The sequence below is a fragment of the Desmodus rotundus genome, chromosome 12, assembly GCF_022682495.2.
Source record: "Desmodus rotundus isolate HL8 chromosome 12, HLdesRot8A.1, whole genome shotgun sequence".
NCBI classification, from domain to species: Eukaryota; Metazoa; Chordata; class Mammalia; order Chiroptera; family Phyllostomidae; genus Desmodus; species Desmodus rotundus.
Window position 1 is genome coordinate 50505891 of NC_071398.1, and position 14903 is coordinate 50520793.

The window sequence follows — 14903 nt, forward strand, 5'->3', positions numbered from 1 at the left end:
TGTGGGTGGAGCCCCACTTATCTGGCGCCCAAACAGGTGCAGGCTACTAGCCATTTGTCCTAGATGAGCCTATTGTGTTGTCGGCACACCTAAGAGGACAGGAGTCAGAGCTAATCATCCCCAGAGAGACATTGGTACCATATTGGTGTTGGTAAGGTGGCCACGTGTGTTCAACAGCAAAGGTTTATCTCTTGCCCCCCTTAAGCGGTTTTCTTTTCATTTCTGTTCTGTGCACCCTCTTCAGTGAATAGGAGTCTTGCTCTCTTCCAAGCATTTGCCGCATCTCGTGAGCATGGGTCAAGCAGTAAAAGCTACTAATGTGCTCGCCACTAGATGACACCCGTGAAAAGAAAGGCTGGAAACATGCACTGGGGCAGAGCACCAGGTTTCCCACCAGCTGCAAGGAAAAGTCCATGCGATCAGAGGCACGCTGTAAGAACGCTCACAAGCCCATCCCCGTGGCACATTGCACACCTAAGTTTAGTCTTGGGAGAAAGAGCTGAGACTTTAACTTTGTTCAGTTTTAAAAGCACCTACTAGTTACAGGGTTCTTTATGAGTGTCTCTTCTTGCTGAGTGCCGAAGAAAAGAGGCACTTCTTCATCTGGCTCAAATTCTCAAGCCTCCCTACATGGGGGCGGGGGGGGGGGCGCCTTGCAGAGGTATCTGGGGTCAATCCCTAAGACGTGCAGGAACCTCTTAGGGATCTCCAATCATAGTCATTTAATTTCAGCTCGTCTGGGGAATTGCACACAAGGTTTGGTCAGCCATCACTCTGAGCCCCCTGGTTGTCTAACACAGCCAGGGGAGAAACTGAGGGACGTAAGAGAGAGGCAGGGATGAGCAAGGGGTAACAGCCTTGGGAGCCCTCCTCACAAGCAGCACACTTTTGACCCGCTGCATTCTTCTCATTAGCAAGAAGTAGGATCTGAGGGTGCTGGCAGAGTGAAGGCGCAAGTCAAACTAGTTTCTTAATTTCCACGCTTGTGGAGGGAGAAATTTCTGAAATGGTTCTTTTATATATTGGTTAAGCAATTATTTTAAAGGTTATTTACAAGCCCCTTGATCACTGGAAAGGGGCTCTCAAAGGAACAAGAGCATTATTTCAGGCAAATACAGCAGCTCCTTAAGGCTTTGGGCTGTCACATCAAGGAGCAGAATTTAATTAATTTGCTTCAAGTTGTTAAGGAATACTGCCCCTGGCTCCCGGATAAGGGATCTTTAGCCTTAGCTATTTAGGAAAAGGTTGGGCAGAAGTTGAAATGGCACCAGGAACCTGGGACCCCTATCGGTCATCAAAATCCCTTGCCCTGATGCCTATTCATATATCCGACTCAGATAAAAGATCAATAAGGCAGGGGAGGCCGCTTCAATTGCTTCTGATCCAAGACTTAAGTCCACTCTTTCCAGAAAAGGGAGAACTTTTACCCCATTCATCTCCTTCCTCTGCTTCTAATGGGAGGAAAGTTTTAAGAGTCAACGTCATATCATTAACTTTCAGGCCCCTCTGCTGGTATCTAGTGCCACGTACCAGTGTCTTAGAGATGCAGGCAGGGAGGTGGACTAGCATTCTTTCACTGACTTCCTTGTCCCTCACCCAGCCAGACAGACAAAATCCACAACATGAGCATGTACCTTATGAAATGTTCAAACACTTAAAAATGAGTATGAAGGAAAACAGGCTCCAATCCCCTTAACACAGTGGGTTTGTTAACAGCATTAACAGAAGCATTTCTTTCTTTTTTAAAATTTTTATTGTTATTCAATTACAGTTGTATGCCTTTTCTCCCCATCCCTCCACCCTACCCCAGCTGAACCCACCTCCCTCCCCCACCCTCCCCCTTGGTTTTGTCCATGTGTCCTTTATAGTAGTTTCTGTAATCCCCTCTTCCCACTCTCCCCCCCCACCCCCCGCCCTGGCTATTGTTAGATTGTTCTTAACTTCAATGTCTCTGGTTATAACAGAAGCATTTCAAATGGCTCCAAGTGATGTGGTTGCCTTAGTCAGAATAACTTTAACCCCTGCACAGTTTACTGCCTGGCATTCTGAATATATGGTGAAATGTCGCCATCAGGTGGATGAAAATGTTAGGACAGGGAATCCGGTCACTCTTGACCTGCCTGTTAGGTTAGGACATTATACTAGGCTGGACCAGCAGGCTCACGTGGACCCTCAGACTTTTCCCCAATGTTTTTCAGCGGCTCTCTGAGCCTTTAAGGCTGTACCTGAAGCCAAGCCACGCAGCTTAGGGTCCTCTATCAATATTAGACAAGCAGCCAATGAGGTTTATTCAGACTTTGTTGACAGATTACAAGAGGCAATTCAAAGACAAATGGAAAATCAAGATGTTGCAGATGCCCTGTAGCTGCAGCTAGCTGTTGAGAATGCCAATAATGATCGCAAGGCTGTCCTTCAACCCGTTTGGTCAACCTCTACCACATAGGTCAGTTTATCAAAGCCTGTCTAAATGTTGGAACAGAACAACATAAGGCGATGTTACTTGCTGTGTCCTTAAAAGGCGAGATTAAGTGCTTTAATTGCCGCAGTGCAGGACACATTTGGAAAGAGTGTGGGAGTAAGAATAAACCACTCCCAGGGAAGGAGTGCCCGGGTTGCCATAAAGGCAAACATTGGGCCAAGCAGTGCAGGTCTACCCATGACATGGATGGGAAATTACTGCCTTCCCTGCAGAGAAACAAGAGGTACTCCAGTGCTCCAAGCCCAAACAGGAGCCCCCACAGCAGCAAGCAGCTGTTCTGGGCTCAGGAAAATGTCGGGTCTCCCATCTCTGCGCTGCCACTAGGGAGAGGGCAGGGCTGGACCTGGTCACCACTGTGGAACTCATCTTAAAGGAATAAGATGAGGTAGTCTCTGCTCCGTTGCCCCCAGGACTAGTAAGACTAATTTTAGGACTGTGTAGTATGCCCACTATGGGCATCCTTATCCAACCTGGAGTTATTGATTCTGAATATCAAGGAGAAATAAAAATTATGCTTAGGGCACTCGGGTATTGTATTATTCCAGTCAGACCCACATCGCCCAGCTCCCCCTCATACCTCATGAGGTGCCGGATGCTCAAAAAGTAACTAGAGGAAAGAAGGGCTTTGACATCACAATCAGTCCATATTCTGGACGGCTCCCATTAATCTAAAAAAAGCCTGAGTTAGAAATAATAATAAATAAAGGACAGAATTCCATGTTCTATAAGACACAGGAGCTGATGTGTCTGTTATTTCTAGCCAATATTGGCCCCCAGAGTGGCCGTGAATTGAAACAGATATTTCTGTAACTGGGATAGGGGGTGTTTCTGAACCCCCGAAAAGTATGTGGTCTCTCAAATGTTTTGGTCCAGACGGTTAATTTGGACGAATCCAGCCTTATGTCCTTCCCTCTCCGCTTAATGTTTGGGGCAGGGATCTCCTCCCTCAGCGGGGGATGCAGGTCTCCCTGCTGCCTTTTCCTTAATGGCCACTGTCCAAGCTTCTCCCCTACCCCTCCCTTGGCTATCTGACGTGCCTGAGTGGGTTGACCATGGCCACTAAAGAGGGAGAGGCTAGAAAAGCTCTAGGAGCTTGTATAGAAGCAACTGGAGGAGGACACACAGAGCCATCCAGCGGCCCATGGAACACTCCCATTTTCATACTCCCCAAGAAATCAGGAAAATGGACTTATTCATAATCTCAGAGAGACTAATGAAGTATTACAACCCATGGGGGCTTTACAACTGGGAGTCCCAAACCCGGTGTGCATACCAAAAGATTGGCCCCTCATTGTTATTAATTCAATGGACTATTTCTTTACCATTCCCTGAGCTAAAAAGGATAGTGAGAGATTTGCTTTTTCAGTACTTGCATTTAATAATTCACAACCTTCAGAGAGATTCATTGGAAGGTTTTACCTCAAGGGATGTTAAATAGCACCACGATTTGTCAGCATTTTGTCCATCAAGCCGTTCAGCCAGTAAGAAATTTATTTTCCCAAAGGTTATTTATCTCTACATGGATGACATCTTAATTGCAGCATCTCAGGAAGAATTAAAGCAAGTTTACTTTTGTCTTAAAGACAATGTTTCTTTGCAGGATTATTTATAGTCCCAGAAGTTTGAAATCATTGAATGGCTTTTCCTCCCTCAACAACCACAAAGAATCTGTTCCTTTACTAACTTGGGGAAGAGAATATGCTCTGTTTCCTCTCCAGAAGGACTTTGGAGTTGCCCGTGAAGATTATCCCCCTGAACTGGAACTCCAGTCAACATTCATAGGGGGAGGTCCAACATCGCTTGTGTGGGGCCTTTTCCTCCAATCTCAAAGGACAAATTGATCAACTACAGCTTGAAGCTGCGGCAGCAGATTCAGGACATTAACCGAATTACTGCACTAGAGGTCTTTCAGACCCTGCATAATAATATTACAATGGCTCAATCCAAACACTTGGTTTGAAGGACTGAATTTGCATATCTGGGTCATAGGGGCTATGGAATGCCTCCTAATCATTGTGCTGTTTTGTGCCTTGAAATGTATACACAAATTGTTTTCCATGGATCGTGTACACGATGGGCAAGTAGAAGGCTTCATCGGACTTAACCCCTGCGTCTGCCAAAACAAACAAAAAAGGGAGAGATGTTGGGAGCCGTCCAGCCTGGTTTCAGGGACTATAGCCTCATTAACGGAGAGAAAGGTTCCATGGCTAGGGCTGAGTGAAAAGGCCTTGGGGACATGAGCCACTAAGGAGACAGAACATTTCCTCCCGGCAGGAGTGCAGCCCCTGCCTCCCTCACTCCCCCCACACCCAGCCATGGCCCAGGCGGATGGCTGGTTAGCCAACGACCAGTAAGACCCCTCACAAGGTGTAGGTCAACCAAAGATAGGAGCCGTTGGGATGGGCCATCAGGGAAGGATTTAGGGATTTACAGAGAAGGGGCAGAAAGACCCTCACCCCTTGGCTTTGTTATAGCCCGAGTCCTCAGTCTTTGTGCCCTGGGCAATGGTGAGGCTGCAAGAGCAGGGGAATTGCTTTAGTAACAGAGCCTCTGCTTTTTTTCACATGGAGCATCCTATGTTGGAGGCAGATACCCTCCCCAGGCAACAGGACTGCAGGATGAAGTTTTGAACTGAGTGGGTCCAAGTAGGCCCAGGTAGCAAGGTGAGTGAATAGGGGAAAAGTCCTCTTATCCCTTACTGATTCTCTTACTGATACCTGGTTGGGGATGCGACCAGGGCAAGATGGCCAGGAGCACTGCAAAGGTCAGAATGGCCACAGGAGGAAGGAGGAAGGTGGTGGAGGGAAGAAGCAAATGATCGTGGGCACGCCACAACCTCCCAACGTGCTGGAAGTTGGGAAGTTTATTGGGCCTTCCTATACTGATATAAAACCAGGGTAAGAAAGGTCCATTCCCTTGCCCATCTGGGTGGGAGCGTCTCTGCACGCTTTACAAATTTTTAAAATTTATTTATTTTTAGAAATAGGGGGAAGGGAGTATGACGGCGGGAGAAACATCAATGTGTGGATGCCTTTCACACGCTCCTCACTAGGAAGCTAGCCCGAAACCCACAACCTGGGCATGTGCCCTACCGGCAATCCAACCAGTGACCCTTCAGTTCACAGGTCAGCAGTCTATGCACTGAGCCACACCAGCCAAGGCTACAAATTTTCTGCAAATCAGCACGACTATCAGTACCCCTCTCTGGACGCTGGAGGTCTTTAGAGGGGCTACAGCGTCTTTTACTGCCTCCACCCACGCCCCTACTTTCCTCAATTTCCCTCTCACCCCTCCAGCCCGCTGAGCTCCCCAGTCCTCCAGCGTAGCGCAATGCACCCTTGTCGCGCTGTCCTCTGACCTACCCCCTACTCACCCCACTCCTCCCCGTCTCCATGCTGCTCCTGTTTTCCTTCCACTCCCCGATCCCCTGCACTTTCTTTGCTCCGACACCCCAGATCCCTGCACGAACCCGCCTTCTTGCACTTGTGCTGCAGGGGCTTCTGGGACAAGGAGCCTTTGGACCGCCCCTCAGGCTCCATTGTCTTGGCGCTTACTCACTCCGAGGGGAGCCGGGGGAGGACACGGTGTCGGCGCAAGGGGTTCTGGGAAGTGTAGCCAGACGGCCCGCACAGGCGCAATGCTGTCAGTGTGTTCTAGCTGGTGCCGGTCACTTTCTAGGGGTAGCCGCGTGGCCTTTGCGGGGACCAGGCCGAGGCGTGAGGACACAGGGTGCGCATCTGGGCGTGGTCGTGGGGTTGAAGGTGCTGCCTGTGGCTGTGTGTGTGTCTGTGTGTTGGACTGAGACTCCCGGGCGGTCTCTTTGTGTCACGTGGTGTAACACCGCGTGTGTCCGGGAAGCTACAGCTTTTCACCTTTGCTAGTGTGTGTGTCAGCTGCCTGTCTCTCCCAGGCCCCTCAGTGTCCACATCTCTGTGTGTGTCAGCCTTTATTTCCACCCGCGGTGGCCATCCAGGACCTGTGTGTGGCTTCTTCCTCTGAGCCTGCCTGGGTTTCTGGGTGCACCTGTTCTGTTCGAGCCTTCCCTGTCTTTGTGCACCTGGGCCTCTGTTTCGGCATGGCTTACACATGAGTGGGTGTGTCAGGGGTGCCCTACCTAGAGCGTGGAGAAGATGGCCCTGCTGGACAGGGGGCCTGGCGGAGCTGCCTCCCTGCGGGAGTCGGAGCCCGTCTCCTTCCTGCTCTCAGAGCCTCCCCTGGCCCTGGGAGGACAGGACGTGTGTGGTAGCCAGGTGTGGGGTCAAGAAAGAGGCTCAGAGACCCTACCCCATGCTGACCACTGTGGATTGTTCAGGGAGTGTGTTGGGTGCTCAGGGTATCGTTCTGGGCATTACGCATGCCTCCCAGTGACTCTAAGTAGGGACCCTCACGTTCTCATGGGAAAACTGAGGTTCAGAGTCTTTTAAGTGAATCACCCAACTCTACATCCAGGCATCCAGGTACCAGAGTCACCACCCTAAACACCCACACTGGGAAATTCTTGTTTCCCCTTGGAAACAATGTATGGGAGGAAAAGTCAGAAAGCTAGGATAGAAGAGGAGGAGCAGGAGCAGCTGCCACCCCTGGCTGTGCAGCCACATATCTAGGGCCACTCTGGGTTCAGCGGTCGCCAGCCCCATGCACATGCTATTTCCAGGGCCACTGTGCCTTCCTGGCCTCCTTTTAAATGAAGTAAAATTGGAGTAGTGATTGCATTGCTGTAAGGACAAAAACAGTCTAAGTGGGATTAGATTCGCATTTTCTCTTAAATTATCAAAAGAAATGATGATATTTTCAAGGGCTCCTAGTGGTGTAAGCTGACCTGGGCCCACTGTGCCTTCTGGGTAAGTCAGACCCCAGGGAGGAGTGGGTAGAGGGTAGAGGGTCCCTTTCCTCTCTCCAGGCTATTGGACTGGGTGTGTGCACAAATGTGCGCCTTGGGGCAGTGCATGTGTGTGGGTCTGACATGTGCACCAAGCACATGGACCCTGCTGTACTCAGCCCAACCCTAATCCCACCCTTATCTTCTTGAGCACATGGCTTACCTTTTTGGGCCTCAGTTTCTTCATCTGTGAAATGGGGTGAGTGAAGATAGCCCCACCATGCAGGATGTCAGGAGGATTATATCAGGGACGTTGGTCGAGGACCTTGGATGCCATAGGCCCCCTGCATGCATTCACTATCATGTTGTGGCTGTCCTTGTCTGCCTTACAGTGGGTGTGCCTGTCATGTCTGCATTGTGGGTCACACCTCCACCTGATCTCTCACTGTGCCTTTTTCTTTCTCTCCCTGCACACAGCCTGCCGTGCCCAGGTCACAATGGGCACTGGAAAGATGGCCACCCATCTGCGGACCAAGGAGTCCCTGGTGAGTCATGTCACCCTTTGGCTCCTCCTTTCTGAGGGTTATACTTCTGGGGAGGGAAGGGCCTTCGTCCCCCCAAACCCCATCAGACCCCAGGTCCCTCTCCCCATCTCCTGGGGTTTTGTCCACCCTGAGTTGAGAGAGTACTGTCCTGACCTTGACGTTTCTCAACAGGAGGGGACAGGATGGCTTAGGACTGAGCTGTCCTCTCCTGAGGGCTCTCAGGAGACACCTGTGGGCACTTGGGATGTGGCAGCTTCAACATACTCAATGAAGTGTGACAGAGGCCTCTGGCAGAGAGTGCTGGATGAGGGACCTTCAGAAGTAGGCAGGGGGCACTAAAGGCCTGGGGCCTAGAGGAGGCGGGGAGGAGGACACCTGTGGTGTGAGAGTGGTTGTGGGGGGGCTCCACCACCCCTGCCCCGGACCTCCAAAGATGAGAATAAGTCTACCAAGACATGATCTGCTGGGGAGGGAAGGTGGCCCATCTCTCAAAGGAGAAGGGCCAGGAGCCTGTTCTTCAAAGGGTTTTTATTGGGTTCAATGTGCACAGGAATACAGGTAGAGCTCATGAATCATTGTCAGGCAGTAATGATCAAACAATAGGTAACATTCCAAGAAGTATGAGGGCTTATTCTGAGTCAGGGTCAGTTAGCTAAAGGGCTATAAAACTTTAGGCAATAAACTAATTTTCTGCTTGGACCCTTATTAGAAAATTGAGGACATCTCAGCAAAGCAGGCTTCACAGGATTTTGTGCACTTTCTTAGGCCTGATCCCCCCTAGGGAACTGCCTGTTCCTGCCCAGCATTGTTTGAGGCTTAAGTCAGGTGGGGGAAGTAAGGCATCCAAGAGATTAGGAGACTTCTTGCAGACAGAATGAGGACTCAGGCTCTGTCAAAGCTGAGGGATGAGGGTCCATCACCCCTTTTCTCTATAGCCGCCCAAGTCCTTCCCTGAAGGCTCCTTCTTGACCATGCCTCAATAGACCCTTGAGGAATCTTACCTGTCATTGGATGACCAGTCATCTGCCCAGGGCCAAGCAGGGTTAGGTAAAAGGGGGCAGAGGCAGTGCCCCTGTCAGGAAGATTAGCTTTGTTTCCCTAGTGGCTTTGGTCCCAAGGTCACTCACTCAGCCTTAGCCATGGGGGGTTACAGCTTCTGAAACCAGGCATGGCAGGTCCCAACAAGTGGTGAATGTCCCTGACTGTCCTTGTGATGTTTTAGTGGGTGTCTATTTGTGGTATTTTTCTCTAAATTTCCTTCTATGGAAGAAAAACTTGACAATAAAAAATGTACAGATGTAGCCCTGGCTGGTGTAGCTCAGTGGATTGAGCGTGGACTGTGGACCAAAGGGGCGCCAGTTCCATTCTGTCAGGGCACATGCCTGGGTGTGGGCCAGGTCCCCAGTAGGGCCATGCGAGAGGCAACTGCACATTGATATTTCTCCCCCTGTCTTTCTCCCTCCCTTCCCCTCTCTCAAAAAATAAATAAATAAAATCTTTAAAAAGAACACACAAAAATGTACAGATTTGGGTCAGTTGGTTAGAGGTTCATCTTAATATGCCAAGGTTGTGGGTTTGATCGCTGGTCAGGACACTTTCTAAGGAGCAACCAATGAATTCATCAGTATGTGGGACATCTCTTGCCTTCTCTCTGTCAAATCAGGAAATTTATATATTTGTGTCTGGGGGCAAATCTTTCTTTTAATCAACAGAGGAATGTTCGTTGAGTTTTAGGGAGACAGGAAGAGAGAGGGGCAGGGGAGAGAGACACAGATGTGAGAGAAATTTCGATCAGTTGCTCCCACATGCGCTCCAAGCTGGTATAGATCCTGCAACTATTTGGTGTCTAGCAGAGAGTCCCACCCAACTGAGCCAGTTGTCCAGGGCTGGGCATCAGTGCTAGCCATGCTTTTTGTATGTTTCATTTTTTCATTTTTTAAATTATGAAAGTAGAACAATGGTGTAAAGATTATAATTATTTTTCAGAGAGAGAAGAAAGGAGGGAGAAATATAGGGAGAGAAACATTAGTGTGTGAAATAAATATTCATGGGTCCCACTAGCAGCATCCCAGTTTGGTACTTGCCCACTGCCCACTCGTGTGCACTGAGTCAGAATAAACAAGACACCTTTCTGTTTTAGGCTGGTTCTCAATCCACTGAGTGACAACAGTCACAGCTTTTTATTTCGTTTTGGTTTTTAAACATTCATTTATTTTATTTGTAGAGAAAGGGAGGTAGAGAAGTATCAATGTGTGCTTTCCTCTCACACATCCCCAACTGGGGATCTGGCCCACAGCTGAGGCATGTGCCCTGACTGGGAAATGAACCGGCAACCCTTCGGTTTGCAAGCAGGCGTTCATTCCACTGGGCCACACCAGCTGGGACTGTGACACTTGGTTTTTAGAAATGTTTTAGGCCATTTATGGTGCGCAAATTGCTTTTATTTGATTGAGATTTTGTTTATTTTAGAGAGAAGGGAGTAGAGGGATATAGTAGGAAAGAAACATCGATCTGAGTAAATCATTGATCAGTTGCCTCCCATATGCACCCCAAGTAGGACCACACCCTTAACCTTTGGTTGTATACACAGGTTGCAACCAGCTGAGTTACCCGGTCAGGGCTGCACATTTCTATAAGTGGAATCACAGAACACGTGGTTTTTTGTATCGCGCTGCTTTCACTGAGCACCGTGTATTTGATGTACTCCGGGTTGTAGTAGGTGTCCTCTTCAAGGGCTGTGCACTATGCCATTGTGCAGGTAGTCCCTGTTGTATGCGCTTATCAGGTGGTACCATTTGGGTTGTTTCCACTTACCGGGTGTTATTTCTCATGCTGCTGTGAACATTCATGCACAGTTTTTTGTTTGATCTCACTTCCTTTGAGTGTAGGAGAGGAAATAATGGGTCCTTTAATTTCAGTATATTTAACCATTTAAGGAACAATCCTCCTGTTTTCCAGTGTGGCTGCACCATGATGTCTCCATTTTTAACTTCTCTGTAATTGTTGCCTTGGTTTCCTTTTACCAACTTTGTTTAGGATTTGCGGATGGTTGTTATTTCCCTGTTGTTGGCTCTTGGGGATCAATTTCTCTCTTTCTTTCTTTTTTTTTTTTTTTTTTAGATTTTATTTATTTTTAGAGAGAGGGGAAGGACGGAGAAATAGAGGGACAGAAACATCAATGTGTGTTTTCCACTAACGAGGCCCCTACTGGGGACCTGTCCCGCAACCCAGGCATGTGCCTTGACTGGGAATTGAACCGGTGACCCCTTGCTTGGCAGCCTGTGCTCAGTCCACTGAGCTACAACAACCAGGGCTCAAGTTCTCTTTCTTAATGTCTGTTAGTGTAATTCCCTTCTCATTTTTCTAAAAATAGAGCCTGCCCTGGCTCAGTGTCCCAATTGGTTATGGCATCATCCTGAATACCAAAATGTTGGGGGTTCAATCCCAAGTCAGGGCACATAGATGATGCGAACAGATCGATGTCTCTGTCTCTCTCTGACCCTGCTTCCACTCTCTCTAAAATCAGTATATAGACTTCCGACCAAGATAGAGGCATAGGTAGACACACTGTGCCTCCTGACACAACCAAAAGAAGGGCAACAACAAATGTAAAAACAAAAAACAACCAGAACTTACAGAAAATCGAACTATATGGAGGTCTGACAACCAAGGAGTGAAAGAAGAAACATTCATCCATTCCAGTAGGAGGGGTGGAGCCAGGCAGCTGGGTGAAGAGGACACGTGGCAAGGCAGTGGCTGGAGGACCAGGGCGGGCGAGGTGGCGGCTGTCGAACTGGGTGACAGGTGGCTTGCAGACTGGGCAGTCCCACATTCACATGCAGATAAACTGGGAGGAACAACTAGGGAGGGAGATAGACCACACAACCCAGGGTTCCACTGAAGGGAAATAAAGCCTCAAACCTCTGATTGAAAACACCTGTGGGGGGTGAGGCGGCAGAGGGAGAAAATCCCAGCCTCACAAGAGAGCTCGTTGGAGAGACCCACAGGGTCCTAGAACCTACACAAACCACCCACCTGGGAATCAGCCCAGAAGGGCCCAATTTGATTGTGGGTAGCCTGGGAAGTGACTGAAAACTGGCAGAGAGTGGAGCAAGCCGCAGTGTTCCCTCTCGGACCCCTACCCCATGCACAGTATCACAACGCAGCAAGGTGGGTTGCCCTGCCCTGGTGAACACCGAAGGCTCCTCCCCTTACTACCTAACAGGCACACCGAGACAAAAAAAAAAAAAGGCCCAAATGAAAGAACAGTTCAAAGTTCCAGAGAAAATACAACTAAGCAACAAAGAGCCAACCTATCAGATGCACAATTCAAAACACTGGTAATCAGGATGCTCCAGAAGCTCTCTGGGTACATCAACAGCATAAAAAAGACCCAGGCAGCAATGAAGGTTGACTTCTGTGAAAGAAAGAAAAATCTACAGGGAACCAACAGTGACAGGAAGGAAACCAGGACTCAAATCAACAGTTTGGTGCAGAAGAAAGAAAGAAACATTCAACCAGGACAGAATGAAGAAACAAGAATTCAAAAAAATGAGGAGAGGCTTAGGAACCTCCAGGACATCTTTAAATGTTCCAAAATCTGAATCATGTGGGTGCCAGAAGGAGAAGAGGAAGACCAAGAAAATGAAAACTTATTTGAAGAAATAATGAAGGAGAACTTCCCCAATCTGGCAAAGGAAATAGACTTCTAGGAAGTCTAGGAAGCTCAGAGAGTCCCAAAGAAGCTGGACCCAAGGAGAAACACACCAAGGCACATCATAATTACATTAGCCAAGATTAAAGATAAGGAGAGAATCTTAAAAGACGCAAGAGAAAAGGAGACAATTACCTACAAAGGAGTTCTCATTGGACTATCAGATGACTTCTCAAAAGAAACCTTGCAGACAAGAAGGAGCTGGAAAGAAGTATTCGAAGTCATGAAAGGCAAGGACCTACATCCAAGATTGGTCTATCCAGCAAAGGTGTCATTTATAATAGAAGGGCAGATAAAGTGTTTCTCAGGTAAGGTGAAGTTGAAGGAGTTCATCATTACCCAGCCCTTATTATATGAAATCTTAAAGCGACTTATCTAAGAAAAAGAAGATCAAAATACGAACAGTAAAATGACAACAAACTCACAGCTATTAATAACAGAACCTAAAACAAACAAACAAACAAAACCAAACTAAGCAAACAACTAGAACAGGAACAGAATCACAGAAATGGAGATCACCTGGAGGGTAATCAGTGGGGGAGTGGGAGGGAAGAGAGAGGGAAAAGGTACAGAGAATAAGTAGCATAAATGGTAGGTAGAAGATAGATGGGGGGAGGTTAAGAATAGTATAGGAAATGTAGAAGCCAAAGAACTTTTAAATATATATGACCCATGGACAAAGCTAAAGAGAGGGAATGTGGGTGGGAAGGGGTGTGCAGGGTGGAGGGAAATAAAGTGGGGAAGATGGGAAAACTGTAATAGCATTATCAATAAAATGCATTAAAAAATAAAAATAAAATCAATATATATTCTCAACTGAGGATTGAAAAATAAATAGAGCCTGATTTCAGCTCTTTGGAAGTGGGTGATGTTTTTCTTTTGGCAAAGTGGTTTCTGCCATTAGACAAGAATCCAAAACAGGTGGAGCCCTGGAATGAGTGACCTCAGTCATGTACCTGCAGAGCCCTCGGAGCCCTTTAGTTCACTTTGAGGAAAGTCCAATTTTAGGGGAATCTCCCAATTCTTCTTAAGAGAGGCCCCATGTCTCACCTCCCACACTTTTCTTTTAAAGATTTTATTTATTTGTTTTTACAGAGACAGGAAGGGGGAGGGAGAAGGAGAGGGAGAGAAACATCAATCTGTGGTTGCCTCTCACATACCCCCCAACTGGAGATCTGGCCCACAACCTAGGCATTAGCCCTGACTAATGTGGGAATCAAACCAGCAACCCATTGTTTCTCAGGCTTGCTGTTAATCCACTGAGCCACACCAGCCAGGGCTCACTTCCCACACTTGTGCTGTAGAGAGTGGGCACCCAGATGCCCAGGACAGACTCAGGCTTTCAGTCTCTCCCGTCCCGGGCTCAGTGCCTGGAGCCTGCTCAGTAACAATTTCATTGAGTAGTTCATTCAGGCAGGGAGACTTAGGGAAGACTTTCATCAGGAGTTATAGTTAAAAAGTTAAAATGAAATAGGTACAATAATAAAGGGGAGCAAGAGGAAACTTTGGGGGTAGTCGATGAGTTTGTGACCTCGATGATAAATTCAATAGATTATACTTATTGAGTTGGCCAAAAGGCCCATTATGTTTTTCTGTAAAGTAAAAGACACATTTTTCATTTTCACCAGTGACTTTGTTGATTTGGATATTTTGGCTTCAGCCTCCTCAGTGCTCCAGTGTTGTTTAAGCCTCAGGACTTGACCCACCAGTTCCACCCAGAATCTCCCTCCATGGACCTAACCTCAGATCACCCCTTCCGATGTCCGAGACAGCTCTGAGAGCTGCCACTGCTCAGGCCCCTGTTATGTTGCTATTGACCAGTTGAGGTTCCACAGAGGGGGTTTTCGTCTAACCTGTCTGAGGTGATTGTCATTGTGGTTTTAGTTTGCAGCCCTCTGATGATGAGTGACGTTGAGCATTTTTTCATATGTACTTTGGCCGTCTGTGTGTCCCATTTGGTGAAGTGTCTGTTCAGGTTTTTTGCCCATTATGGAACTGTTTGGTTTGCCTTCCTGTGAACAGTGTCATAGTTTATTTGTCCATCTGTGGACCACCCAGTGTACTTAGGCACCAAGGACACTGAGTCATTAGGTGCTTCAGAGCTCCGCACCTTCTGGACCCCGCAACAGGTGCTGCTTTTGTGCCTTCCTGATCCTCCCAGTCCACCTGGCTGCATCTCCTGACTGTGGTGAGTGGTGTGCACTTCCTCCTACAGGGGTCAGTGGCATTCAGGGATGTGATGGTGGAGTTCACCCAGGAGGAGTGGCAGCAGCTGAAGCCTGCACAGAAGGACCTATACAGGGACGTGATGATGGAGATCTACTGGAACCTGGTCTCACTGGGTAA

The 14903-nt window shown here is 48.0% G+C and overlaps 1 protein-coding gene across 1 annotated transcript in view; it reads left to right on the forward strand.

The window, feature by feature from the left end:
• Positions 1-14903, forward strand: part of LOC112313489 (zinc finger protein 585A) — a 97276-nt gene that overhangs the window by 57369 nt on the left and 25004 nt on the right. The window contains 2 exon segments of the mRNA XM_071219976.1: positions 7776-7843; positions 14773-14899. Of these exon segments, the coding sequence (XP_071076077.1) occupies positions 7776-7843; positions 14773-14899 (195 nt within the window).